This window comes from Otolemur garnettii, unplaced genomic scaffold (genome assembly GCF_000181295.1).
Source record: "Otolemur garnettii isolate 467f Iridium unplaced genomic scaffold, OtoGar3 scaffold00080, whole genome shotgun sequence".
Taxonomy (NCBI): Eukaryota; Metazoa; Chordata; class Mammalia; order Primates; family Galagidae; genus Otolemur; species Otolemur garnettii.
Window position 1 is genome coordinate 2,354,136 of NW_003852475.1, and position 26,173 is coordinate 2,380,308.

Here is a 26,173-nt window from a genome sequence, read left to right on the forward strand (position 1 = left end):
TGTATTTAATGTATTTAAAGTGTCTCCCAAGGGAGAAGGGGAGGAAGGAGGGGGACTGGGATGTCCTCTCTTACTGGGCACAGTGTAAGAGTATGTGGCACACCTTCTGGGGGTGGACACAAGGACAACAGGGACTCTACCTAACAAATGCAAATGTTGTAACCTTATTGTACCCTCAGATTAATCTGAAATTTAAAAAAAGATATCTCCCAAGGTGGTTGTGTTGCCTGCCTAGGGAGGGTTGAGAACTCAGTAGTTCAGCTTGATTGTGGGATGGATTTTGAAGGAGAGAGCGAACAGCCACAGAGTAGAGGAATTGGGGAAGCCATTAAGTTGATCCTATTGACAGAGATGGTCACATCACAAGTTAAATGTTAACCGATTTTACTGGGGAAAGTCAGGGCACTCGTAAAGAGTATCCAAATGCTGTATTCATGGAACGTTTTACTAAGGTATTCATAAACTAACCCCCCCCCCACCACCACACACACACACACACACACACACATCCTGCTGTACTGCTGGAGGCACTTAAACCATTATGATAATGGTCATAGTTTTTTGGCATGGAGTGATTATAAAAAGTATTTTTAATGGGCTTATAAATCTACTGCCCATGAGAAGCAGGTGACCTAGATTTAGTGTCTTTTAGGCAAGGGTTAAAAGGGGAGGGGGCACAGTTAAAATTAACTTAGGTGGTTTTCTGTTTGCATAATGACTTCATTTATCTGCAGTTCTGACTGTAAATCAACTTCTATCACCTCCCCTTCCTACCAAGTTCACATTCTAGGCTTTGAGTGTCTCCATTTGAGTTATTAAAAAATTCAAGTAGCTAGTAGTGAAAGACTGTTTTTCTCATTTGAAACTTAAAATGGAAGGGACTTAGACACTAGCTATTTGTCTTGCTTAATTTTATGGGTAGATTAAAAAAAAGCCAAGGTTTTGAGATGTTAAATCCCTGGCTCAAAGCTCTGCACCCAGTCTTCTGTGTATGATGGCTCTTTCAATCCAGCTGTCCTTCCCAGGTCCTGTGACTACAGAGAAAGCTTGGAGCTTACAGCCCACAGTTTCTGGAACTTTGCTTTTTGTTCACCTTTTATCTCCAGTGTCTAGCCTGGGGCTTGACATCAGTTGGAGGGAGGATGAAGGAATGAGACCCAATTTAAGCCACAGAATCTCCATGAAACCTCCTAATGCCTCTTCGTAGCCTCAAGAGTCTTTGGGACTTACTGATAGATCTCCTGATTTCACCGTGTTCTGGCCGACCTGTGAGTGGGTGGAGGGCATCTCTGAGGGCAGGAACCATCTCTTGAACCTTCAGTCTTTTCTCCTAAATGCTTAGCACCCAGCCAGCCTTTTCCCTGAATAATTTTTCCCCTGGCATCATGACTCTCTTAGTTGCCCTCTTGTATAGTTCATTCCATGGAAAATACTCTAATGTCACTTTGATGTAATTGTAAGAGTAGGAGTAAGAAATCTTTCTAAGTTGGTGATGTGTGTCAGTGCTGTCCCCCGTTCCCCAGCACATCGTCTGAGTTTTAGTAGGTAGGTAGAATGTGTCTGTACCCAGGTTAGCTTTTACCCTGTTGATCTGAGCATGGCTCCTAACCTCTAATAGCAGATGTTTTGCTCACAGCCTGAATTTTATTGGTGCCTCCTTGGGTCTTTGAAATTCTGGACTCAACTCTCTGTCATGGGAGCCAAGACACCTAGCAGCTGGGCTGGGGGGAGGATATGAGAGTGTTTGCAGGGTCACCTGGGAAGTTTCCCCTCTTAATCTGCAGACAGCAGATTCTGCAATGACAAAAAGCAGAAACTGGGGAGGAGGCTAAAGGAGAAACTGCTTAGGACTAGAGGTGGGAATTCCTATACCTACTGGCTCTTCATTTATAAACAGTTGACTTGCGTGGTCTCCTTGCTGAAACAGAAGGGAAAGCCTGTCTCCCCAAGGAAATCAGTATATAATAAGTGCTTATTATATGCAATGTAAAGGGATTTAATCCTTTCATTTTTCTCAGATCCACTCCATTTATTCATTTCCTAAGTTTGGACACCCTCTGGCTGTGAGGCTCTGGGAGGTGCTGAGGCATCAGCACTGGGGAAGGAGCTGGATGCCTTTCTCCCTGGTAGCTAGGTGACCTCAAACAGACTGCTTGGTACCTCTTGCCTCAGTTTCACCTACTCTAAGTGAAGATGGCATCTACCTCAAGGCTTGGAGTGAGCATTACAAGAGAGGATGTCTGTTCAAGGTTATTGTTCATAACTGTTTGCTTTGTAACACTGATAATTAAGACAGTCCCACCTTCGTAGGGCATGGAGTTGGGTGGAAACTTGGGTTCAGAGGAGAAGCAATGGGATTAGCAAGTGGTATGTGGTATTTGACCCTGTTGGTGCTTTTTCCACCCCTCTGGTGGCTGGGCTTTCTCCCTCAGCATTAGTTACTTTTTGGCATTGTCAGCTTTATTAGGGAGCCTTCTCCCTCACAATGTTGCTGAAATTCCTTATCTGGTTTCTACTAGAGTAGAAGGAAAGGTTATAGGAGAAACTAAATACCCAGACTTGTCAAATTATTGTCCCTGATTTATAACAATCCCTTAGTAGCCAGGGAGATCTTGAGGAAAGACTGATGTATTTTTCTGACCTGCCCTCTGCCACCTCCTTCCACTTTTAAGGACCACCAGGATAATCCAGAGATCATCTTTCTCTGATAAAGTCAACTGATGAGAAACCTTAATTCCATCTGATACCTTTACTCCCTTGCTATGTAATATAACAGGTTCTGGGATGAGGACGTGGATAGATTGGTGAGCCATCCTGCCTACCACAGCTGTCTTGTTCTTTATTTAATTAACCTATTTGGAACACATCATAAGTAAAACATAAAATACATGTACAGGAAATAATAGTACACTTAGTGGAAGGCAGTGAGTGCACTTCCTAGAAGTGGATGGTGAGTTTTTCCTACTAGTTCTCTTGAATGGGGAAATACCATTATGTTTTACTATATCCATCTAGTAAAATCCACCCAGCCATTTATATGCCTGGAATGTATGTACAGTCTTGATACTGAGATAATAGAACTTTCTCCTCTGAATCTTCTGGATACATGAGGCAGAATGGGAAAAGCCACTGGCACATTTATAGTATTCTCAATGGTTTGTTTCACCTGGCCATGTTTTTTTCTTTTATTGCTTATTTAGGTCAAATTGAAGATTTCTTTCAGGCCTTGCAGTCAGGGGAAGTGCCCAAATTTGGAATACCTAGAGCAGCAATTTCCATCTGATAGTTGTCACCCCAGGGATTTTTCAGGGTGCTCTGAGCTTTCATTCTTTGGGTTTTTTTTTTTTTTTTTTTTTGTAGAGACAGAGTCTCACTTTTTCGCCCTCGGTAGAGTGCAGGGGAGTCGCTCCAGCAACCTCCAACTCTTGGGCTTAGGCGATTCTTCTGCCTCAGCCTCCCAAGTAGCTGGGATTACAGGTGCCCGCCACAACACCCGGCTATTTTTTGTTGCAGTTTGGCTGGAGCTGGGTTTGAACCCGCCACCCTCAGTATATGGGGCCGGCACCCTCCTCACTGAGCCACAGGTGCCTCCCAGCTTTCATTCTTAATGAAAGTGATCTCTCTCCTACTTTGCATTTGCATATATGATCCCGATCTCCCTTTAAGATGAAAGACCAGCATTTATCAAGAACTTAGATCTGGTGGTTAGTGGCAGTCAGAGTGTTCTGTGCTAGTAACCCAGGAGGTTTTTGACCATATAGTGTTATATTATAATAAAAAATGTTTTTAATGGAGTGTTGGTTAAAAGCAGGATGCATTAAGAAGACGTAGATCAAAGTATAAATTATTGAGGATTATGCAATAATTCTGGTGATTTTTCCTTATTATCTTCCCACTAGTCAAAAGTTGTGTTCATCTGATCCAAATTCTTTTGGCATATCTTACAGTATTTTTAGAAACCAATATTTAGAAGGAGAAAATATTATGACTATTGCAGTCATTTTGTCTTTTAACTTATTAGGACTAAAGCTTTATACACCTGCAATGTGTTATTTGTGGAGAAGTGCTTTCAAATAACTGCTGAAAACCACCTGTCTTAGCCTGATATTTAGAAACAAAACTGGGGAAAATAGAAAAATAAACTTATGGAGGTTTGGTGATGCCAGTTAATCACCCCCTTCCTTCCTTCTGGTTCTGAACTACATGGAATAGAAAAAGCTACACTCAAATTAAAACACAATAGCAGCTTTCTCAGTGTAGAGCAGAGTTGGAAGATGTTTTGGTTATAAGACATCCTGGTCTACCCTAGGTGGAATCTTCACACCCACTGGTGGCCGCCTTTGGGTGGCCTTGAATGCCCTGCCTATTTAACCCTGGGGAACAGGAACAGAAAGTATATGCAGTAGTCCCTTCCAACTGAGCTGCTGTCATTCCTGCCCTGGAAGACTGTGAGTGCCCCAAAGAAGGAGCTGACATAGCTCTCATCTGGTTTTTTCCTGGGAAATGGAGCACTTGCTCTGCATTAAAAATATGTCCAGAGGAAGTAAGGAGTCCTCGCTTTATAAACCATTTGATTTGTAGAAATCCAGATACAAGAAATTCAAACACTGGGCAGTTTCTTATCTAGTTTTGATGTTGGCGCTGATAATTAGATTGCTGTTGATTTGAATATGCATTTGGTCCCCACACCAAATGTATACTAGTAAGAATGAAAATTTGGAATGGATTTTGTGGACAAATCTTACTTTCTCTGACATAAATGTTGCAGTTTAGGTTAAATGGATCAAAAAATTATCATCCGTTGGAACATTAGCAAAGATGGCATGAAAATACATGAACTTCATAAACCCTAGTATCTTTTAAAAAATGAACTGATTTTGCTGTAATACCCTATGTTTATTATATATGTAAAAATGTAGAAATAAAGTTTCTTAGGGTGTGGATGTATGTGTTTGTGAGAGATTGTTTATATTACTGTTAAAGAAGTTCATTGGTCACAAAAGGTTGAGCCAAACTGGTCTAGAACAATGGATGAATTGTTTGTCCTTTAAGTCATTTTTCAAATATAGTTTATTTCCACCCAACTTCGAATGGCTCTTGGTGACCATGAAGTCACTGTTAATATGCACTGGAAAATATCCCCTTTTTCAAAATCTAGGCATCGAATCAGCTTGCTTACCCCAGTTGAAGGCTGTTTTACTTTGAAGTCAACTAGGAAAGTACTTGTGATTGCTAAGTATGAGTTGTTCTTCAGTGAGCCCTTAAACAATTATGAAACAACAAAAACTCAAACCCCCTGTGCTGTATAAGTTTGAGATGCACAAAGTGTCTATCAGGTAGCTGAGTGGGGTGCTTGCTATGTAGAATTGTTTGCTTATAACGGAGTTAAATGTTGGAAGACATATATTCAAACTGTGTCTTCCATTCTAGACTATGATCAAAACCCTTTTTGTCAGCAACTAGAAAACGGAGTCTGTTGTCCTATAGGCACTTCCCTACAGCTGATTCAGAAGTGATACCAAATCCTTAAGTTCTGTGCATGTTGTGAAAAAGGAGAACTGTGCCATATACTCTGTCATCCCTCCTGGGAAATTAGCTTCTCACCTGGCTCCACCCCCCAAAAAAAAAATTCTGGATAAGATAAAGAACAACGCTGCTTAAGTTTTATTATGCAAACAAATAAACCTTGTGATCTTGTTATAGATGCCAATTGATTCCATTGGTCTGGGGGAGACCTGAGATTTGCATTTCTATTAATCTACTGGACTAGTTCAGTGCCGGGTGTCCACAGACCAGAGTTCCAGTAGCAAGATTATTGTAGAGGCGCAGGTTACTAAAAGCATTGGTAGGAGTTGAGGCCATTAGGTTAGTCTCAAATCATTTCTCTTCTTTGGAGCCAAATGTACAGGAGAGCTTAATACAAGTCCTGTTGGTCTAGTGCTGTTCTCTTCAAATTCTTCCACAGTGTGGGATGATCTGACAAGGCTCTGTAGTTAGATCTGCTGAAAGTCTGGCTAGCTGAGTCAGGCAGAGACCTAAGAAGACCAGCTTGTCATTTCATTAAGAAAAAAAAGCAGTCTACCTTATCTAGTAAGCTGGTAGATCTACATCTGTAGGGGGTGGAGATTATCTCTTGAAATACCAGGAGAGATTGTCCATCCTGCTAGATAGGACCCATAGGGTTGGTAAAAGGAGCATCTTTTAATATCATGTCTGGTACACCTTGGATGAAGTCAGTCTCTTTTCGCGTGAGAGCTGTGCAACACTACTTTTTAAAAAGCAGCCTAGGTGATTCTTAAGAGTATTGATGTTGACAAGTCCTGGTTTAATCAGCCCTTAACTGAGAACAGGAAACTCTCCTGGGATGTTTCATTTTAGCTTGATCTAATTTGTCACTTGCATAATCTGAGGGTCTTTGTGACCAGCTACTGTTCAGGTTGACTCAAGATATTTGCAGTATTTGGAGAGTTGACCTTGCTTTATGATTTGAGGAACAGTGAACTTATCAACATCTGACCTGAGTTCTTCCCTAAGAAAATTTAGATTGGGGAGTACTTATGACCCTGGGTCTCCTAAAGCTTAGGGCTGTGTGCTCCTGCCAATTTACAGTAGCCTTATTTCAGATGTGGCAAGAAATTCATGTAAGTTTAAATTCCGTAAGCCGTGGTGGTCACTGCAGATTGTGTGAGTGTGCACACACACGTGTGCGTGTGGAGCATTCTGGGCTCATCAGGAAATTCTCTGTGGCTTTACTGCCCTTTGGCTGTGAGGGCCAGTGAATTTTTTGAGTATTTTCATTCACCCTCTGAGGAAACCTACCTGATACTTTGTGCTGTGTGATGTTTTCACAGATGATTCTTTCTTAGAGGACTGTTATCAACCTTTCAAAAATCTAGCTTACGGTTTTTGGGCCAGTGGCCAGATGAGAATCGAGTGTCTTTGTTTCTGTTTTTATTTTTTGAGACTGGCAAAGCACTGTAGACTTGGTCTAATCCAGCTTTCTTCCTGTGCCTGTTGGTTGGTGGACTAGAATCCTTGTGGAGCAGAGCACCAGTGCCATATACTAATTAGTAAATGGAGGCACAGCCAGACTAGGAATGAACTCTGGTGCCACCTAGACAGTGGTGGCATTGAAGGATGTGGAGAAAAATGAGACTCATTTATCAGTCAAGTTTGAACAGTGTTTGGGACACCCTACCTTTCCTTTCCGAGGTTTTTATAGTCTCAGCACAAGCTGGTCTGGTCTGCAGGCTACTGATGGACTCTCAAGTTCCCTTTGGTCTGCTCTGTCTCCCTCTGCAATCTGACGTGTGAGCTGACCACCTCTGGCCTTCCTGTAGGGAAAAACCGTAAGCTGGATTTTTGAAAGGCTGATAACAGTCCTCAAAGAAAGAACCATCTGTGAAAACATCACACAGTACAATGTGTCTTGTAGATTTCCTCAAAGGTTGAATGAAAATACTCAAAAAATTCACTGTCCCTCACAGCCAAAGGGCAGTAAAGCCGCAGAGAAATTTCCTGATGAGCCCAGAATGCTCCAACATTCACACATGTGTATGCACACTCACACAATCTGCAGTGGCCACCCAGGCTTATGGAATTTAAACTTACATGAATTTCTTGCCACATCTGAAATAAGACTACTGTAAGTTGCTGTAAACTGCTGACTGGTTGAGGCAGTGCCTCTTGACCAGGGCATTTGGTGGTGTTGGGAGCATTTCCGATTGTCACAGGTCCCTAGTTGTGGAGGTTATTGGAGGGCTCTAAAGGCATCTAGTGGCTAGAGGCCAACTATCCTGCTAAAATTCTGACAGTTCCTGGCAACAAAGAATTTTTCAGGTTCATATGTCAATTGTGCAAAGTTGGAGAAGCATTGGGTTAAAGGGATTTGTTTCATTTTTCAGGGATCTGTGATTTTTGTTTGGGATTAGTTGATGTTCTCAGAATGCTTGAGGTTGCTGTGGTTTTATTATAAGTTTAAATTCCCTAAACATGCATACTTGTACAAGCGTGTATCTTCTCACGAGCTAACTTGTTATGTCTTTTAACCAGGTGGTCTTTACAAATATGTGTTTGTAGGTCCATGCCAAATCTGCAGGTAGGGTGGCTGGAACACCCCTCGGATAGACCTAGCCTGTGCTCTTGCCTGGGAGTGGGGATAGGGGTAGGTTTCAGGGAAATTCTGTCCACTGTGATTAACCGATGGGCCAGTGAATGAAACTCAGGGAAGATTTCACCTGTTCCAGCAGCCTCAGCTTCCTTCTCATTCTTGTCCTTTCTCCTTTGTCCCCTTGCGGGTAATGTGCACATCCCAAGAGGCTAAATCAGAGTAAAATGATTCAATGTGCCTTTGTTTTCCCTTCCCCTCTGCGCCCTCTAGTGGAGAAGGTGACAAGTGAATGGCCGAGGACCCCCGAGTTGGGGGGAGGATGGGCATGAGAGGGCAGGGAGGAGTGGGTGTCTGGATCCAGGTTCACCAGCCCTGCTACAATGTCTGGAAATTTATTTTGTTACGCCACTTGCAGACCTCTGAACTCCACTTGATGAACAGCATCAGTGCAAGGCAAATATCCGCTTTAGGTGGGTGGAGAGGGAGGTTTTCCTTTCCCTGCCCACAGGAAGACAGAATGCAAATATAGCATAATGAATGAAAACTCAGGGCACAGTGCTGCCCTCCTTTGATCCCTTCAAATGTAAAAGGAGATGGGTTGTTTAAAATCCAGACCTTCATAAAGCCTCCCTAGGAATACCAGATGTGTGGTTGTCTTTCAGTGAATGGCTCAGTCAGTTCTAAAGGGAGCTGAGAGTTTTAGTTTAGAATGTGTTTTTCCTATTTATAAAGGAGGAACAAGGTCATGAAACTGAAGATAGGGTCTCTGTCTGTACCTGCACCTGGGCAGCTGTGCTGTTTGCTCCTGAGCCGGTTTGCTCTGGAGAGCTGGAAGACAGTGCGGCCAAGCTCACAGCTGTCTGGGTTTCACACGTGAGTGAGGTCTGGGCAGCTGCTGACTGGGCCCTATGAGTTCAGGTTGGGGCCACTGGGCCATCCAGGGGCGTGACCCCCCTCAGAGCTGCTTCCCCGGAAGCTGCTTTCCTTGTCGTCCCTCCTCTGCTGCCTCTTTTAACACCAACAATATTTAAAGGCAGAATCCTCCTCCCCCCATTCCATCTGTCTTCCTCATAGCAATAATTCTGTAAATGCACTTTTTTCTCCCTCTCGATTTTCCCAACTCCTTGAAGTTGGGACATTGCAGTAGACTCATAGTCCCTTAATATCATGGGATGATGGTTTCTGGTTTGTGTTTCAAACGGTCTCTTCCTTTCTGAGATTCTAAGGGCAGCTACGGGACTCAGGTTGGTTTGGTTGAGACCATGTGGGATCAGGAGACAGGACTTAGGTGCTGGTTTGATTTTTGACTTTGATTGGAAGATGTGTCATTTTCTAGGTTTTTGTGTCTTAAGAGTTTGCACTTACTATTTTCCTAAGCAAAGTTGAATGTAATCTTATAGTCTCTATAAAGGTATCTTATACATTTCAATTTATCCTGTTTTCTTTTAAAGTTGGCAGGCCAGTGAGCTGCTCTGGTGAGTTTGACTAAGGAGCGTAGTCATTGTAAGGTTAGCACCCAACTGATTTCTGTACCATGTTTTGGTGCAGAGTAGTGGAAGCCCAGATTAGGAATTGGGAAAGTCTGTTATTTAAAAAAAATAGTTGACCACCCACTCTAAGTTGCTTTTAATGTAAATGGAGACAGGCTGGAAAGAGAAGTAGCGAAAATTGTTTCAAAGTTGAATCAGTACATCTAAAGAGGATTCTCACTTTCAACATGGAAATCAGGCAAAAAGCCTCTGAAACTCAAAATGTGTGAGCAAATCTCATTCAGCATTTAATGAAGATAGTGTTCTTTGTGGTGTAATTTTATATAAATATGTAGTTTTGAATTTAAATAAGCAAATAAGCCCACTACCGAGCATTAACTTTCTTACCAATAGTAGGAATTCAAAGTTCACGCATACAGAGATAGGAGGGCAATTTAGTTCTGGGTCTATTCAGTACAAATTGATATGTATGTTGACTGTCTCTATTGTCCTAGGATTTGGCATGGAAACGTATAAAACAAATTTTTTAGAAAACATTTTAAACAAAGAAGAACTCAATCAAAACTTTTGTGGAACTTCTGTAACATCTCTGGGAACTCTTGAAGACTTTCGGAGCATAGTTTGAGAACCAGTGGAACACAGTGTGAGACCAGTTACTTGGCCCATTCACCTCTACTCATCCAGCATTGTGTTCTGTGGTTCTAGAACTTTCTCCATTTTATACATGCAGAAACTAACATAGACTTGTCTAGGACTACACGATGTCAATGGACAGAACAAGCTGCAGACCAAAGATTTCTAGGTAGTTGAGGCAGGGTAGTGAGGGGCAGCTGCAAGAACCCCCTTCTGGTCATCCTGGCATAGAGTGATTCTGTAAATGCCCAAATTGCGACAAGTTGCTTCAGAGGGAGAGTTCCCTGTTTGCTTCCCCCACCCCTAATCCCTTGTCTTGGATGTCTTTTTGTTCCCAGAGTCTCAGTACCATGGTCCTTGTATAATTCTTTTCTGGAGCTTCCCCCCACTCTCCGCTTTCTTCTGTTAATACCTCTCTGCCACCATACCTGCCTTATTTTAACCCCCTCCTATTCAAGGGCACAAGGATCTTTCATTGCTGCGGATGAGATCTGAGGATAAATGCTTCCAACGAGTAGAGGCAAGTGTGCTCTCAGCATTCCTGGCCCCCTTGGGCCTCACTCCAGGAGGCGGTCGTCATCCCACTCATTCCTGTTTCTGCATCTCATTTGCACTGTCTCGTCCTCTTATCTGGCAAACACTTTAATGACCACCCACTCTGTACAAGGTATGGCCATCACCAGCACTTTTTGTCTTTGGGGACCTCCCAGGGCCCATGGGAGGGGTAAAACAGGCTGATCCTGCTGAGGTGAGGGGCTCTTCAGAAGGAGCGCCAGCTGCTGTGGGCACTCTGAGGAGGAGGCAGCACTGTCCTCAGTCTGGGGAGCTGTGGAGGCTCTGTGCAGGAGGCAGTGTTGAATTGTGAGGCTGGAGGTAAGGATGGGATTTCCCAAGGTAAGCTGGGTATACACAGGAGACTCGGGATTTCAGGAGCATTATCGCATAGATGCAGCTAATGGTAGACCTCCTATCCTTCATTACAGAAGGATGTGAAGTAGTTCAGGTGTTGTACATAGAGGATCAAACATGTCTCTGAAGCGAGAGCAGTGCCATCCCATGGGAATGAGGCATTAGTGGGCTGCAGTGGCACTGTCCTGTGAGACTGTTGGAAAAAACCAAATCTGTGTGCTTGAGGCTGGCATCGCTTCTGAAGGGACAGACACTTCTACTTTCATTCGTCCTCTGAAGAGGCAGGTCCTGGTGTGAAAAATGGGACCTCCAAGACATGGATGGCCACCTGAAGAACCTACCGTGTAAGTCCGGTTCTTGATCCATTGGAACCGGGCTGTTTCTCAGTGTTCTGAGGTGGGTTGAGAAATTGGCATCTGCCAGATAGGGTGGGGCTGCTGCTATCTGAAAGGAAGTCTGGGAGGATGACCTAGAGGTTGTAGGTCAGCCATGTCGGAGACCTGGAAGTGGATGACTCATTTTCTGTCGCCAGGCCAGCATGGTCTTGGCTGTGTTGTCTTGGGACTGAGGGAAAGGGCTGTAGCATCCGGGGGCTCGACCACCTGCTCCAAGTGTAGCTCCTACTCCTTCCCCTGCTTTAGAGATGGGACAAATAGCTTTACTGAGATGCGGTCCACATATCCTATCTCTCTCGAATTTAAAGTGAACAACTCCACAGCTTTTAGGAGCATTAGGTACCTCTCATCACAGTCCATTTTTAGAACATTTTTGTTACCTCTCAAGGAAACCCTGCATGCCTTAACTATCACCTCCGGTTCCCCTACTCTCCACCTCCCCAGCCCTAAGTGACTGCTAATGTATTTTTTGCCTTTATAGATTTCTCTGTTCTAGACATTGCATATAAGTGGAATTGCATACTGTGTGGATTTTTGTGACTGTCTTTCCCCGACAGCCTAATGTTTTCAAGGTCATCCATGTTGTAGCATCATCAGGTCTTCATTTTTATGGCTAAAATTCTGTTGCATACATATACCAGTTTTGTGTATCCATTCTTCAGTGGAGAGATATTTGAGTGGTTTTGCTTTTTGTCTATTAAGAATACACATAATGCCACTACGAACATTTTGTATACCAGTTTTTGTTGGGATATGTGCTTCATTTCTCTTGGGAGCATTCCTGGGAGCATAATGGTGTGTGTCATGGAAACTCCATGTTTGCCTATGTGAGGAACTGCCAGACTTTTTTTCCACATTGGCTGTACCATTTTATATTCTTACCAACAGTATGAAGCTTCTAATTTCTCCACATCCTCATCACCCATTTGTTCTTTCTGTATTTTAAAATTATAGCCATCCTAATGGGTATATCTTATTGTGGTGTTGGTTTGCATTTCTGCTAATGCTGAGCATGCTTTCGTGGTGGGAGGGGTGGAGAAGAACTGACACATTCTCCTGGCCAAAGATCTTTGGCCACTTCTGGAAAGGTGGAAGCCAGATTTTATTGTGTTGAGGAGAGAGTGGGAAGGAAGTAGGGGAATGCTACTCTTACAGTAAGGAGGTGGATAAAGGGATGTATACTGGTACGGTTAATACAGCAACCAGACTTAGTGCAAACTTCTTTTTGGAGGTGAACTGCTGTAGTCATGGCCCTGGGCATTCATCATTCTGGTTTGCAACCAGGTCCTTTTGAGAGTCTCTTTTGTGTACTTATTAGCTAGAGAACCCAGCTGTGAGGGGGTCTGGAGGCTGTGTGTGTGTGTGGGGGGGGGTCTGCAGGCACGCAGATTGTTCCTGGAGCTCTAACTTTTTGATCACTGTTGGCCTGGTGCTTCTACATTAATGGCCTGCCTATTGCTGATTATCATCATGGTCCTTTTGGCAGGAGACTGAGGATGAGTGTCCTGCATCTTCATTATCCTCCTATTAACTTGGGGGAGGGTGGCTCCTGAATAAGGTTTTTGAAAAGTCTTAAAGTCTGTCTTAATGGGCATCATAGAGATGAATTCTAATGTAATTCTCTATGCGGGCTTTGTCTCTGCTTTTTATGGTTTCTGTTATTTCAGACTCTACATTCTGCTGGAGAAAATTCCATAGTCACTTAAATCCAGGCCCTTGGCAGTCAGAACTGTATTCTGAACTCCTTACAACTAGAAAATTTCTCAGTAAATTGGCGTGTCTTGAGCAAGGCTGGGTTCTTGGCCATCTTTTTGCCCCTGGAATATACAATCTATTAGGGGCATCTAACTGCACCTGGCTTGGGCTATGAATCTTATCTGTGGTAGCAGATATTGAGAAAATTATACAAGGACCCCCTTTTTTTTTTTTTTAATGTAGGAACCTTTTTTTGTCTGGCTTCTGAGCTTTTGTTTGCATTTGTATTCAATGTGGGGCCCAGACCAGTCTTAGGTAAGTATGCACAGCCAACTGCAGCTGTGGTTGGAGGCTCCCCCATAGGTGGTTCTGACCCTGCCCCAGACAAAGGTGGAAGAGCTTTCCACTTTCTAATGAGCCTGTGTGGGGTCCCTGGGCCTAGCCCATCCTTCTGCTTTAACTCTGCCCTTTTGAGCTGCCTCTTCCACAGAGTTAGTTGAAGTGTGGAGCGGGGCGTCCTACCTGAAACAGGCGGGTAATTCCTGCCCAGCAGTACATGTTTTCTTCTAAAGTAGTAAAGGCAAGTCATCAGGAGACTGCCTTTCTTGGTATAACACTGCATTTACTTGCCCTGGGAAAGTCCCTTCAGCCCTGGGGTATGTGAACTAATGAGTCCAGGTTATCAAAAAGGAAGTGCAGCCACTTCCTGAGGAATTAGGGGCAGCCCCTAGTTAGCAGGCTGGCTTTCTGCATACCAGCTTGCCCTGGGAGCTCCGTCTTGCTCATTGTTCAGTTCCCCAGCCTGATGGCGCCAAGCTTGGTATGTACTTGTGGGTGCTGTTCAATGCAAGTCATGTCATGATCTATTTAGGGTGATTAGCATATCCATAACCTTAAACAATTCCCATTTATTTGTGGTGAGGACATTCAGAATCCTTTCTTCTAGCTAGTTTGAAATATATTGTTGACTCTAGTCGTCCTGCTGTGCAACAGAACACTAGAACTTATTACATTCATCTAACTGTAGCTCAGTACCTATTGACCAAGCTCTCCCTATACCCCTCTCTTCCCTCCCTATCCACTCTTCTACTCTGAGATTAACTTAGTACCTTTCACATGTGACTGGGATCTTGCAGTATTTGTCTTTCTGTGCCTGGCTCATTTCATTTACCATGATGCCCTCCACATTCATCCATGTTTCAGTGAATGGCAGGATTCTTTTTTTCATGGCAGAATAGTATTCCATCATCAGCCATCAGACTAGGAATGAAGTATCACAGGCAGGAGCCATGGGGACAGTGGTCTGAAGCAGGTGGGCCTGGGGAAACAGGCTGGGTTTGGATTTTCCTAATACAGAAAGTGAGGGGGCCAGGTGGGAAGAGATGCCTGAAGAATGATGTGCAGAGTTTATGGTGATGACAGACTAGCAGATGTATGGGGGTGGGACCCACGGCAGAGGAACTGATAAAGTAGTGTGAGGTGGAGTTTGGGTCTCGTGTTGGTGGTGCTGCATAGTGACAAAACGTATGGCTGTCTGGATCAGAGGCTTTAAAACTTAACCATGCTCACCATCCTCTGGAGGGCTTGTAAAGCACAGTCTTGGACCTCCTGCCCCAGAGTTGCTGCTTCCATAGGTACAGGGTGGGGCCTGAGACATGTATTTCTCACCGGCAATGGTGCTGTTGGTACATTCACCACACTTTGAATCCTGGGCCAGTGGCTCTGAGAAGTTGGTAAACCTTTTCTGTTAAGGGGCAGATAGTAAATGCCTTAGGCTTTGTGGACTATATAGTGTGTGTAGCATTTTTTTCCTTGTTGCTTTTCATAACCCTTTAAGCATATGCCAACCATTCTTGACCACATACAAACAGGTGCTTGGGGAAGTAGGGATGGCCAGGGGAAGGGGGTGTGGTTTATTTATGATCCTTCTCTGTCACAGAGCTGACTGATCTCTGCCAAGTTAATCTCCCTATGCTTTTATTTTCTCATCTCATTTGTTTCTTATAAGACAGAGATGATCATATTAATACTTCTTACTGTATAGAACTTTTATAAGGATTTAGCAAGCTAAGGCATGAAGGGTTTGTTGCAATGCCTGGGGCATAGCACGAACTTATTTACTATCTGCTTTTATTATGAGTAATACAACCAACTAATTGCTGTATTGGTAGGCACGGAGAGACGTCTGTGGCATTGCACACTCTGAAAGCTAATTGCTCTAAGACCCGGCTACGGATTTCCTCTTGGGTGTCTTGCAAAGAATCCTTCGAAATGAAACATGTACACCCTCTAATATGTCTTGTGTTAGTCCTTTGTTGGGGTCATTGCTCAGCCTCTCTCTTGAGTGTTACTTAAAAAAAGGGTGCTGTTTGTAAGCTGGCTGGTTCTTGGGCCCAGTGCCCTGGCTGAAGGGGTTGAAGTCTGGGCATGCGGTACCCATTTGCACCCTGTACTCAGCCCCTTGTTGTAGGAAGCCCTGAGTGGAAAGGGTGGCCCAAACTCTGCCGGTATTGGGTAGGAGCTGGTCACATTAGTATTGAAACTACTCTGCCTTCTAAAGTCTCCTTTTGCCTCACGGCAGGAGTGAAAGTGAGAACCACAGAAAGGCTGCCTGCTGGGCGGTCCACGTTTCCTGAGCTGCAGTGTGCAAGTGAGCAGTGGGGTGCGGCTTTTGTTCCAGGCTGGAACAGCAAGACACCTAGCTGTACCTCTGGCATGTCCTCTCTGTGCTGATGGGGGAGAGGCTACCTGGTCGCCCCAAGAGTCATCTCCGCTCTCTGTGATAAAGAAAGCTGGCCGTGTTTAAATGAAATGGGGGCTCGCTCCCCCTCCATTGTCTGATTACCCCGGAGGGGGCATCTACTTTCTTGCTCACCTTGCCAGCTGCATGCTCTCATCCTTGCCAGCAGCACATAATGACTCTAAGTTCAAGTTTCAGACCTACAAGAGTGCCTGATGGTGATAGAACTCCACCCTCCACTTGGGGTTTTGCTGACATTCAGTGAAAGACCTTTCTGTCTCCTCCCCACTTTCAAAGCAAGCTTCTTGTTTTGACCTTGGTCCAGACTGGACAGACCCGCTATACCTGTACACAGATACCCACTTCCTCTTCTGTGTTTGCCCAGCTTCTTGTCACTGAGCCAGATTCCCCCACAGCTTACAGATCCCGGAATCCCAAGGTATTAAACCAGCAACTTTTAAAAAGTTGACTTCTATTTAGAGCTATGCAAGTAAAAAGTATGGCTTCTGGCTTATTGTGCTGTGGTTTGCCGCGACCCCGTTGCTAACTTTTTTCCTCCTCCACAGCAGAATGGAAGAGAGGAAAGGAAACTGGCTGACGCAAGAGCCGGAGTGAGGCCAGCAGACTCGCGCACGCAGCCTGCACCATGAATTCGTGTCTGCCTTGCACGCGTTAAGAGCAGAGGGCAGGTGAAGTTGCTGGAGAGCAATGGCTCTCTTCACTCCGTGGAAGTTGTCCTCTCAGAAGCTAGGCTTTTTCCTGGTGACTTTCGGCTTCATTTGGGGTATGATGCTCCTGCATTTTACCATCCAACAGCGAACTCAGCCTGAAAGCAGCTCCATGCTACGTGAGCAGATCCTGGACCTCAGCAAAAGGTACATCAAGGCTCTGGCAGAAGAAAACAGGAACGTGGTGGATGGACCATATGCTGGTGTCATGACAGCTTATGGTAAGAGCCGTGCTGGTGGGACTTCTGCATTGAAGTGTGCCTTGGCCTCAACAGGACCCCAGAGGTTCCAGAACTTGGTCTTGAATATCCCTCACCACTGGCTACATGGGTGGGGAATTACACACACAGGGGCACTTTTAGAAAGTTAAAGTGACAGCCCTTTAGGGATTCTGAGCTCTTGTACACACAGACACTTCCCCTAGGACTGGTTAGTACCATTGGTGCTCTCCTGGATAGATTTGCAACCAGCGTTTCCTCCTGCAACAGGTTTCTGGGACTGCATGGTCCATGTGGGAGTGAGTTCAGGGAATGTCAGAAAACATCCCTACGACCTTCCCCTAAGCAAAACTTAATTAAGGCTGGTGGGGGCAAGGTGACTAGAGTGGAGAGGAATGTTCTATGGAAACCAGTAAATTTAAAGCCAAACCAGTGCCTCCCTTCAGCCAATATATAGGATGTTGGCACTTACGTGCAGGCTAAGACCTATAACCTTTGGCTTCTTCAGATTTTATTTCTCTTGTGTCTTGCTATTATCTCTAACTGCACTCATTTTGGGAAAAAAAATCTTTGTACTTGTTGCTTTTTTCTTGGGTGCCTTAAATTCTTTATGTAAAGTAAAAACTACACATATGGAATATAACTTTTTTCTTTAGGAAAAGTTATGCTTAATATAGAAAAAGTTGGAAGACATAGACAAAGGAAAAAAAATCACACAAGTCTGCTACCTCAGGCAGTAACATAACACTTCAGTGTGTAGCTTTGCTATGTTATATATACACACATAAAATATATATACACAGATACTTACAAAACAAAATTGCAAATGGAACGTGCAAATAGCATCATACCATGCTTTGGCAAATCTCCATCTCAGCCTTCCTGTGGCTATGAGTATTTATAGCAGATTTGGTCTGAAGAAGGTGACCTGTCGTTATTGGTCAGTAGCAAATCTAGTCATTGAATTGAGGATTCTCTGGTCTCCGTGTTTGGGACAAATAATATAAATGAGATACAAGAATGGTGAGGTAGAGAAGGTTGGTGTTCCTGTCAAGCAATGTGCCCTGAAGTATACAGAGTTCAGATGCTGATTCCTAAGATCGTAGAGCAACAAGTTCAGTTCAGCACAGGCAGAATTCAAATGCCAGAAATCAGCCTCGATTATACATGTATCTTTTCTCTTTGAACAGATCCGAAAAACTTGGTTTTCAAAATTCAATATGTAAAATAAACTTATTATGTATATATATTTGTAAGGAGTAAATGGTTATACTTCTAAGAAACAATGTAGAAATTCCTCAGTGGTTAGTATTCGATCACACATATCTGCTTTGAATCTATTCAAAGTATCTAGGCATTAGGTTTGAATGTCTGAAAACCTTTTTTGATCTGATAAATTTAGAAAATTGAGGCTCCATTTTTTGAGAGCCCACACAGAAAAACAACTAGATAGTTTTTCAGAATGTGTGTGTGTGTGCACAGTGGGCTCTCACTTTGTTGCCCAGGCTGGAGTGCTGTGGTGTCATCACGGCTCACTGCAACCTCAAACACTTAGGCTCGATCCATCCTCCTGCCTCAGCCTCCTGAGTAGTTGAGGCTAGGGGTATGTGCCACCAGACACGGCTAATTTTTCTGTCTTTTTCTAGACATGGGGCCTCATGATGTTGCTCAGACTGCTCTTGAACTCCTGACCTCAAGTGATCCTCCTGCCTCACCCTCACAAAGTGCTGGTATTACAGGTGTGAGCCACCACCCTGGGACTGGAGGGTGCATTTTAACATTATTCATGTACTAACATCTTCTATAACATTTCCACAGTAGTATATGCAAACACTCAGAAAGAAACAAAGCCGGTTGTCACCATTAATGTTACCAATGTGTGTGATGTGACCAGTAACACAGGTGCTGTTGGAAAGTTTCTTTTCATGTTATAGCTTTGGTAGGAAACGAGAGTCACTCAGTAGTAACTTGCTCCTCTCACGTATCTCAGTCTCTCAAACCTTTCCCGTAGTCAGGAAGAAGCCACAGGAGTAGCAGATTTGTGGACTTCCAATTTCTCTAGTCATTGAGCTATTTTTCTTTATTGTGTACTGTCAGAAAATCTCACAAGGAAGGCTTCCTCCACATTCTAAAGGATGATGATCTGTTTTTAGCTTTTCAGCCTCACAGAAATATTCTTTAAAGTTAGCCCAAACCCCTAAATAGTCCCTTAGAATCTCAACCCCCTACTATGCTAATAATCACAAGACTTTGCATCACAAAGAAATTGTAGAAATTATTTATTTCCACATGCTCCCTTTATAGATGAACCTCAGCAAAGTAATGTTTTTCTCGAAAACAACAAACAGGTCACCTTAGCTGGTCTGACTCTCACTGTTTTCTTTTTCATCTAATCAACTTAACATGTCAGTCAAAATGGTCTTTAGAGCTGAGTTTCTGGAACTTAATTGGACCATGGGTATTTGCTGGAGGTATTTGGGGTCTTCACAATGTGAGATCCCACTAAGATGGGGTTTCTTAGTGGGTACTATTGATGTTTTGGGCTGGGTGAGTCTTTGCTAGGTGGGGCAAATATGCATAGTAAGATTTTACTGGCATCTCTGGGGTCTCTACCCACTAAGTGGTAGTGGTACTTCTCTGGTTGTAACAATAAAAGGTATCCCCAGACAGGGGGGGAGTAATTGCCTCCCTCCCTGCAACCCCAGAGAACCATTGCACTAAGGGTGGAAACCACAAACACTGTCCAGCACCCTCTTCTTAAGGACATTCTCAAGCAGATAACTGGGCTTTGTTATTTCAGATTTGACAGCCTTGCCTTCTCTTTGCTTTCTAGTTCCAAGGACCAACAACTTAGACTGAGCCAAGAGCATTATACCCGGGGGTTGGCATAGTCCAGGGCCTGTCCTGGAAAGTTGGAGAGTCATTCTGATGACATGTGCTTCCCTGGAATCTGTCAGTAACCTTGACAGGCAGTCAACCCTGGCGGTGCGGAGGCTGCAGGATGTTCGGTGGTTTAGCGCTGCTGACAAGGCAGGGACAAGGATGCAGGGGCCATTGGTTTTTAGTCTCTCTTCCTGCCACCAGTACAGCCCATGTGCAGTGCACTGCCTAGATGTCTGCTTTGAAAGAGTAAAGAGTTGCTCCTGTGTGGTTGGGATTTGTGTCTGGTTTGAATGAATCCTGTTAACAGAGAAAAAAGTCACTTCTCTCATCTCTGCAACCTTAGAGAACCACTGCACTAATGGTCTAATCAGAGGCTTTCAGGGTGTTATAAATGGGCCTTCAGTGTCTGTGGCAGGTGTTTGAGGAACTTAAGTAGCTGATTTTAGATGATTATTGATTTATTAGAATTTCTGACTTGAGATGTTAAAGCATCAGGGTTCAGCAAACAGTGACCTAGGGACCAAACTTAGACCTCTACTGATTGTGTGAACAAAGTTTTATTGGAACACAGCATCTGCCATTTGCTTCTAGCAAATGCACTAACAGAGAAACATGATAATACCAGTGTTTATTTCGCAGAACACTTGAATCATTCTGAGCCCATCTTCTATCAGTCAGCATAGGTTATTCTAAACACTCATCTAATCTTGTTTCTCAATGACTTAACTATTTGCCAGGTCTCCTGTGGTCTAAGGCAGAGTCAGCAAATCATGGCCTATGGGGCAAACCCTCCTTGGTCCCTGTTTCCCTGTTTTTGTAAGCAAGTGTTGACAGAACACAGCCACACCACTTGTTTCTGTGTCACCTGTGGTGGTTTTGCACCACAACAGTGGCATAGTTGAGTAATTATCGTAAAGACTGCAAAGCTAAAATATTTACTGTCTGGTCCTTGGCCAAAAGTGTTTGTCAAACCCTGACCTGGATATAGATAGAACCTGGGTGAGTCTTTTTGCTTCTGAGAATTATTATTTTTTTAAGATCAGCAATCTCCTTTATCTCTGCCTTTGGAGATTCACTTAAGACATTTTCATGAGATATACATGCAAATGCAGCATTTTTCTGGCCTCTAGAAAAGCTGCTTCTGAGTGGCAGGTTGAGGTGGGTAGTGGTTAGGAGTTTAAGTGTTTGGAGCCAACTGGTTTGGCTTTGCGGCATCCTGCCTGCATGGCGTGGGTCTTTGAGCATAAACAACTTTTAAAGTGGGGCATCAGTACCTTTCAGCAAGGACTGTGAAGCTTGAGTGAGGCACTGTAGGCCAGGTGCCTGATGTCAGGTGCCTGATGTCAGGTGCCTGATGTCAGGTGCCAGTTTGGTACTGAATAAGAGACAAACTTCCAAAGAGTATCTTCCCGTCCTCACCTGTCCTAATTCTATTTGAAAAGAGACTTCTGAACTTCTTTGGCAACTTGTTAATTCAAAAGTGGTTCCTGGATGATCTCTCAGCAGCCGGTGTGGAATAGCGATGGCATTCATTCTAGGGGTGCGGCTGGCATGTCTGTGCATTGGCACTCACCTCCCAAGCCCGTGTGAAGCTGGAGCCCACTGCAATTGGGCCTTGTTTGCATCTCCTAGGCCAGTGTGGCCCAGGCTATGCCTATCAATGATGTCACAGGAATTGCATCACAAATGGTGTCATTCACCCCAGTCAATGCTGGTCTTTGTTTCAAAGGTGAATTGATCCCTGTCTCTAACAACCTGACCCAAATTCTGATCCCCAATGGTCACTTCTTATCTAGCAGGACTGCCTGGCCACTTCTGTTCTCTGATTGTAATGGAAACCTGAGGTGAGGTGAAACTCCCCTTCGTGGTCCATCCACATCTTATTAACCCTGATTTGTCTTGCCTGCTTCTCTGCCAGGACATTGCCCTGGGAAGGCCACCAGCTCAGACTGAGGGTGCTGTGGGCTCTCAGTTCTCTGCCGGCCCCCACTGCACATCCCCTCTGCCTGCTGCCTGCTCCTCCCTGGGCTGCTTAGGCCTAGACACACCTCTTCCCCGGGCTCGTATCCTTCAAGCCTGGCCCTGGGGGAAGTACCTGTTGTTGGCTGGTGTGTGCGTCAGGCTGTCTAGGCTTTGTGCATACAGCTGGGAAAACTGGCAAACTCCCTGCTGTTGTGGCTGGGAAGGGAGAAACAGAAGAATGTCAAATAGGAAATTTCAGGCAGAAAAATGACACTGGGGGGGGGGTGTGATTAAAAATCCCAGAGGGTCCACTTTGCTGTTGGAAGATCAGAGAAGACCTCTCTCAGGAGGTGTTTTTGACCTGAATGACGTCAAGGAGCAGCCAGGCTGGGTGGGAGGAAGGAGCTTGAGGCAGAGGGTGCCAGGGACAGAAGGGAGGTGGCTATAGCTGGGGTGGTATGTGCCGGGCCCAAAGGCCAGCATGTGCACTCCAGGGACAGAAGGGAGGTGGCTATAGTTGGGATGCAGGGAGCAGCATGTAAGGTGTCAAGGGTGGACCAGCAGGCAGCTTGGGCAGGGCCCTACAGGCTGTGGACCCCATGTGCTAGGAGGTAAGGGGAAGGGTGAGATGATCTTGTGGGTGAATCTGGCCTTCACACAAGGAGGTTCCTCCTGGTTCCTTAGGGAGTCACATGATGGGGTTGGAACCCAGGGACCCTGGGGAGGCAACTGCTCTGGCTTCTGGTGGCCCTCAGTGTCCTGGGAACCTCATAATGTTAGCCCCGTTCAGGGCGGCCAGAGGCTGCTCTGTTGCAGATCCAGGTGACGTTCTCAGGTTGGAGAAGAACTTTTGCAAGTGTTCCTTTCCATTTCTCTGAAAAAGAAAAGGAAAAAAGGTTGGATTTCATTAGAGATGTAAACTTGTTAAAGGTGAGGTTTTTGTTTCATTATTACTTTTTGCCTCTGTTCCTACTAATATGGTCAAGGGACTGTTTTTAGAGGGCTGGGGCTTTTGTAGGGTGATGTGGAAAACCACCAGTGCTGAAGCTGAAACTCCCTACCCTGTTCTCAGAGTGAAACTGGCGGGAAAGAGAACAGCTGGGCTGTAGGGTGGGTCTGAGGCGGCCTCACAGACTGCACGTTGACGTGGCTGGTGTGATCACAGAAAGGGTTTTCTGCTCTAACCAACTTGGAACCTAAAAATGGGCCTCTTTGTGGCTTGGGACTTGTCCAGCCATCCTGTGGTGGAATCCAGCCCGCCCAGCAACCTCATCAAAGCTAGGTCAAGTTCACAGACACACCCAGCCCAGTCCAGAAGTCTAAGGAAGACCTCAGGAGTTTTACAGATGGGAGGAGTAAAAACAGACTAAGGGCTTATTCTCCTGATCTCTTGTCATCGAGACCTTTTATTTCATGCCGCACCACTGCTTCAGTCTGGGCTGCCGAGGAAACACGTGTACGGGGGTCTGAGGCTCAGGGTGTTCCTTACCTTACTTGGTGGCCATAGTCATGTGGCCCCCCTGACCTCCCTCCTGCCCTTTGTCAGAGCCACAGGGCAGATCTCATGCTGTTGCAGGCACCCTAGAGAACTCTGTACACACTAACCCTTAGCTCACACCCCCAGCTGTCTTCTAGGATGAGACTGTTGGAGGTGACTAAGTGGTCTCCTTTCTCTGAGCCTCCGTATTTGCTCTTCCCTCCATCTCGTTTTCTCTTCCATTCTGTGTTCCAGAGCAGTGTGCCTGATGTCCTTCCCAGGAGGGCACTGTCATTCTAATACTCAAGCTACCTAGTGCTGCATATTATCACTTGGGCTAACCATCTCTTTCCCACTTAGAACATCAGCCCAGGGAGGGCAGGGACTCTGGTCTGTTTTGCTCCCCACTGTGCCCCAGGCTGTAGCACATAATGGTGCCTGGCACATAACAGGAGCCGTGAATGAATAGCAGTAGGTCCTATGACACCCAGCAGGACTCTGTGACTGTGTGAGACAGTTACAGCTGGGCCTAATTTGAAAGCCATAGTGATGGTTTTAGCAAAGCAGGAGATGAGAAGGAATACCCTACGAACTCTATCCAAGAGGCTCCGATGAGCTCTTATGTGGGAACCTGAGATAGGAGCCGTTGTTCGTTCTGGGAGAGAGTTTGAGAGTGTCTGTGTGGGGTGGGGGGAGGAGGGTACACTCCTTACTGGATGTGTGACCTTGAGCAGGTCACTGATCTTTTAAAAGCCTACCCCCTCTTCTGTGAAGCAGGAGATATAATATTACTGACCTCATAGGCTTGTTGTAAAGATTATAAATGACACATTTATTAAAGCTCTTAGATTAATGAAGTACATTTGTTGCTATTGGTTCACTGATTCTGGCCTGGATGTACCTATGTCCATTACCACCCAACCAGAACTACCCATGTGGACCCAAGGTCACTTGTGAACATAGGACTTCAGCAGCCAGTTGTGTGGTATTTACAGGGCAGGGGCCTAACCAGAAAAGAGAAGAAACTGGCTGTGCCCTAGAGGAAGGCAGGTTTGCCACCACCATTCTAAAGAAGGAAATGTGATTATCATTGCCACTTTCAAAAGATAAGGTTTTCTCTGTGGGCTGTAAGATGATCAGGGTGTAGCCAAGTGCACTTGTACATCTAAACAGGTAATCAGTTGTTTCTGTTTCTGGTATAGGGTGGTGAGCAGGAAGGGGTGTTGTGCAAGGCTGCCCTTTTCTAATGGGGAAAATGAGGACCCAGAGTTAGGCGGAGACCTCAAGTGTCTATGGGCTTGATCTCTTACCACCTCTGAGTCCTCACCTCTTCCGTTACAAAGGGTTAAAGTGCCTGGCTCCTGTTCGATAGCTGGCTAGGTGTTGGGAAGATTCAGAGAACAGCCTAAGAACTCCATTCTGGATATTTACAGATTCTATAAAGCCTAAGATCATCAACAGGCCAAGAGATGATCTTTTCTCAAATTCTCCTGCTTGGAAAATTCTCTGGAAAACCAATGACACCCACTGCAGCACCCCAGGAATAGCATTCACTTCTTTGTACAAGTTCTGGTCCAAGCTTAAATCTGTAGTTCAAAACCAGGAGAGAACGCTAGTTGACAATGACTATCTGCGCTGCTCTTTGACTTTGGTAATGATCGTTCACTGTCCTTTTGTGTCTAAGCTCTGCTGCCCGGACCAACTGCGGGTGAAAGGCACATTTGTAAGTGCACATGCAGGGTGAATTACCAGCCATTTTGCTTTAAAATTCAGGTGAGATGATGCAGTGAGGGTCATTGAGATGTTTCTGGTGGGTACTTGCGGCAGTATCTTTGAGTCCTGAGAGTAGAATTCACTGTACTGTATGTTAACGCTTTGTGACTTGAAAGGCAATGCGAATTTTAATGTGTGACTGAGAGCATGTGTAATTTTTGTATATAATTGAGGAATTATAAAGAATAAAAATGCCCTTTACTCCAAATGCAGAGCTTACCACTGAGAAAATTTGGATCTCCCTCCAGCCCACCTTTGTGGTTGCCGGTAGAGGCATATGTATATATGCGTGCATGTATGTGCTTTTATAAAAATTGGGATATTTTATATATATATAACTTTTTAAGCTAATCTTTGTCCTCATGCCGTTAGGTAATTTCTGATGGCTGTACACTTCTCTTTATTCACTAGCCATTGAACTCCTGATGTTAATAGCTAGTGGCAATAAACAGATGACAAGGTCCACTTGGTCTTTGCCCTCTTCAGTTTACAGTCAGTCTAGAGATTTATTCTGTCTCGTGAATGGATGATAAAATGTAATTTAATCTTTTTGTTGGGTGTTTAGGTAGTTTCCTATTCTTATCTATAATAGATAACACTGTTTTCTTTTGTAAATAGCATTGCTCTGAATGTCCTTGTACATAATGAATGGACTACATTTTGGTCATTACTATGACTATTATCTTTCTTTGGAAAGTCACTCTAAAGTTAATTTTAAAATATTCAATTGGTAAAACCCAACATTCCTGGAAGTCAATGGAAATAAGAGGTTGGGGTTAATTCTTCTTTCGTGATCACCTTCCTTTCTCATTAACACCTTGTCTTTGCCAGTTTCTCCAGAGCAGCGAGTGAAGCTATTCTGTGGCTCTGTTGTTCATGCTCTGCCTCTCAGGGCAGCCACGAGAAAAGGTTTGAGTTAGGAGCACACTCAGATATAAATTATTTTTGGCAGCTTAGATATAAGTCTTTTCTGGTTTCGTGCCATCAAATTATGACAGCCACATCTTCAAAGTAGGTCTCTACCTTGGCTGTGCCCAGAATCCTTGGCCCAGGTGGATTCTGCAGGTTCAAATTTTGCACATTGAAGATGCAGCCTGGTAACGCTGACTCCACCGGCTGAGTGTGATGTATCTGTTGTACCAGGCCTGAGAACCACTGCT

The 26,173-nt window shown here is 44.5% G+C and overlaps 1 protein-coding gene across 2 annotated transcripts in view; it reads left to right on the plus strand.

Moving 5' to 3' along the window:
• Positions 1-26,173, plus strand: part of MGAT5 (mannosyl (alpha-1,6-)-glycoprotein beta-1,6-N-acetyl-glucosaminyltransferase) — a 342,867-nt gene that overhangs the window by 124,920 nt on the left and 191,774 nt on the right. Inside the window, exon 3 of one of the 2 annotated variants that reach the window (XM_023515849.1) lies at positions 16,542-16,921. In XM_023515849.1, the coding sequence (XP_023371617.1) occupies positions 16,681-16,921 (241 nt within the window). In that variant the 5' untranslated portion in view covers positions 16,542-16,680. Of the gene's footprint in view, positions 1-16,538; positions 16,922-26,173 lie in introns of both variants that reach the window. The other variant, XM_012807954.2, reaches the window with a different exon arrangement.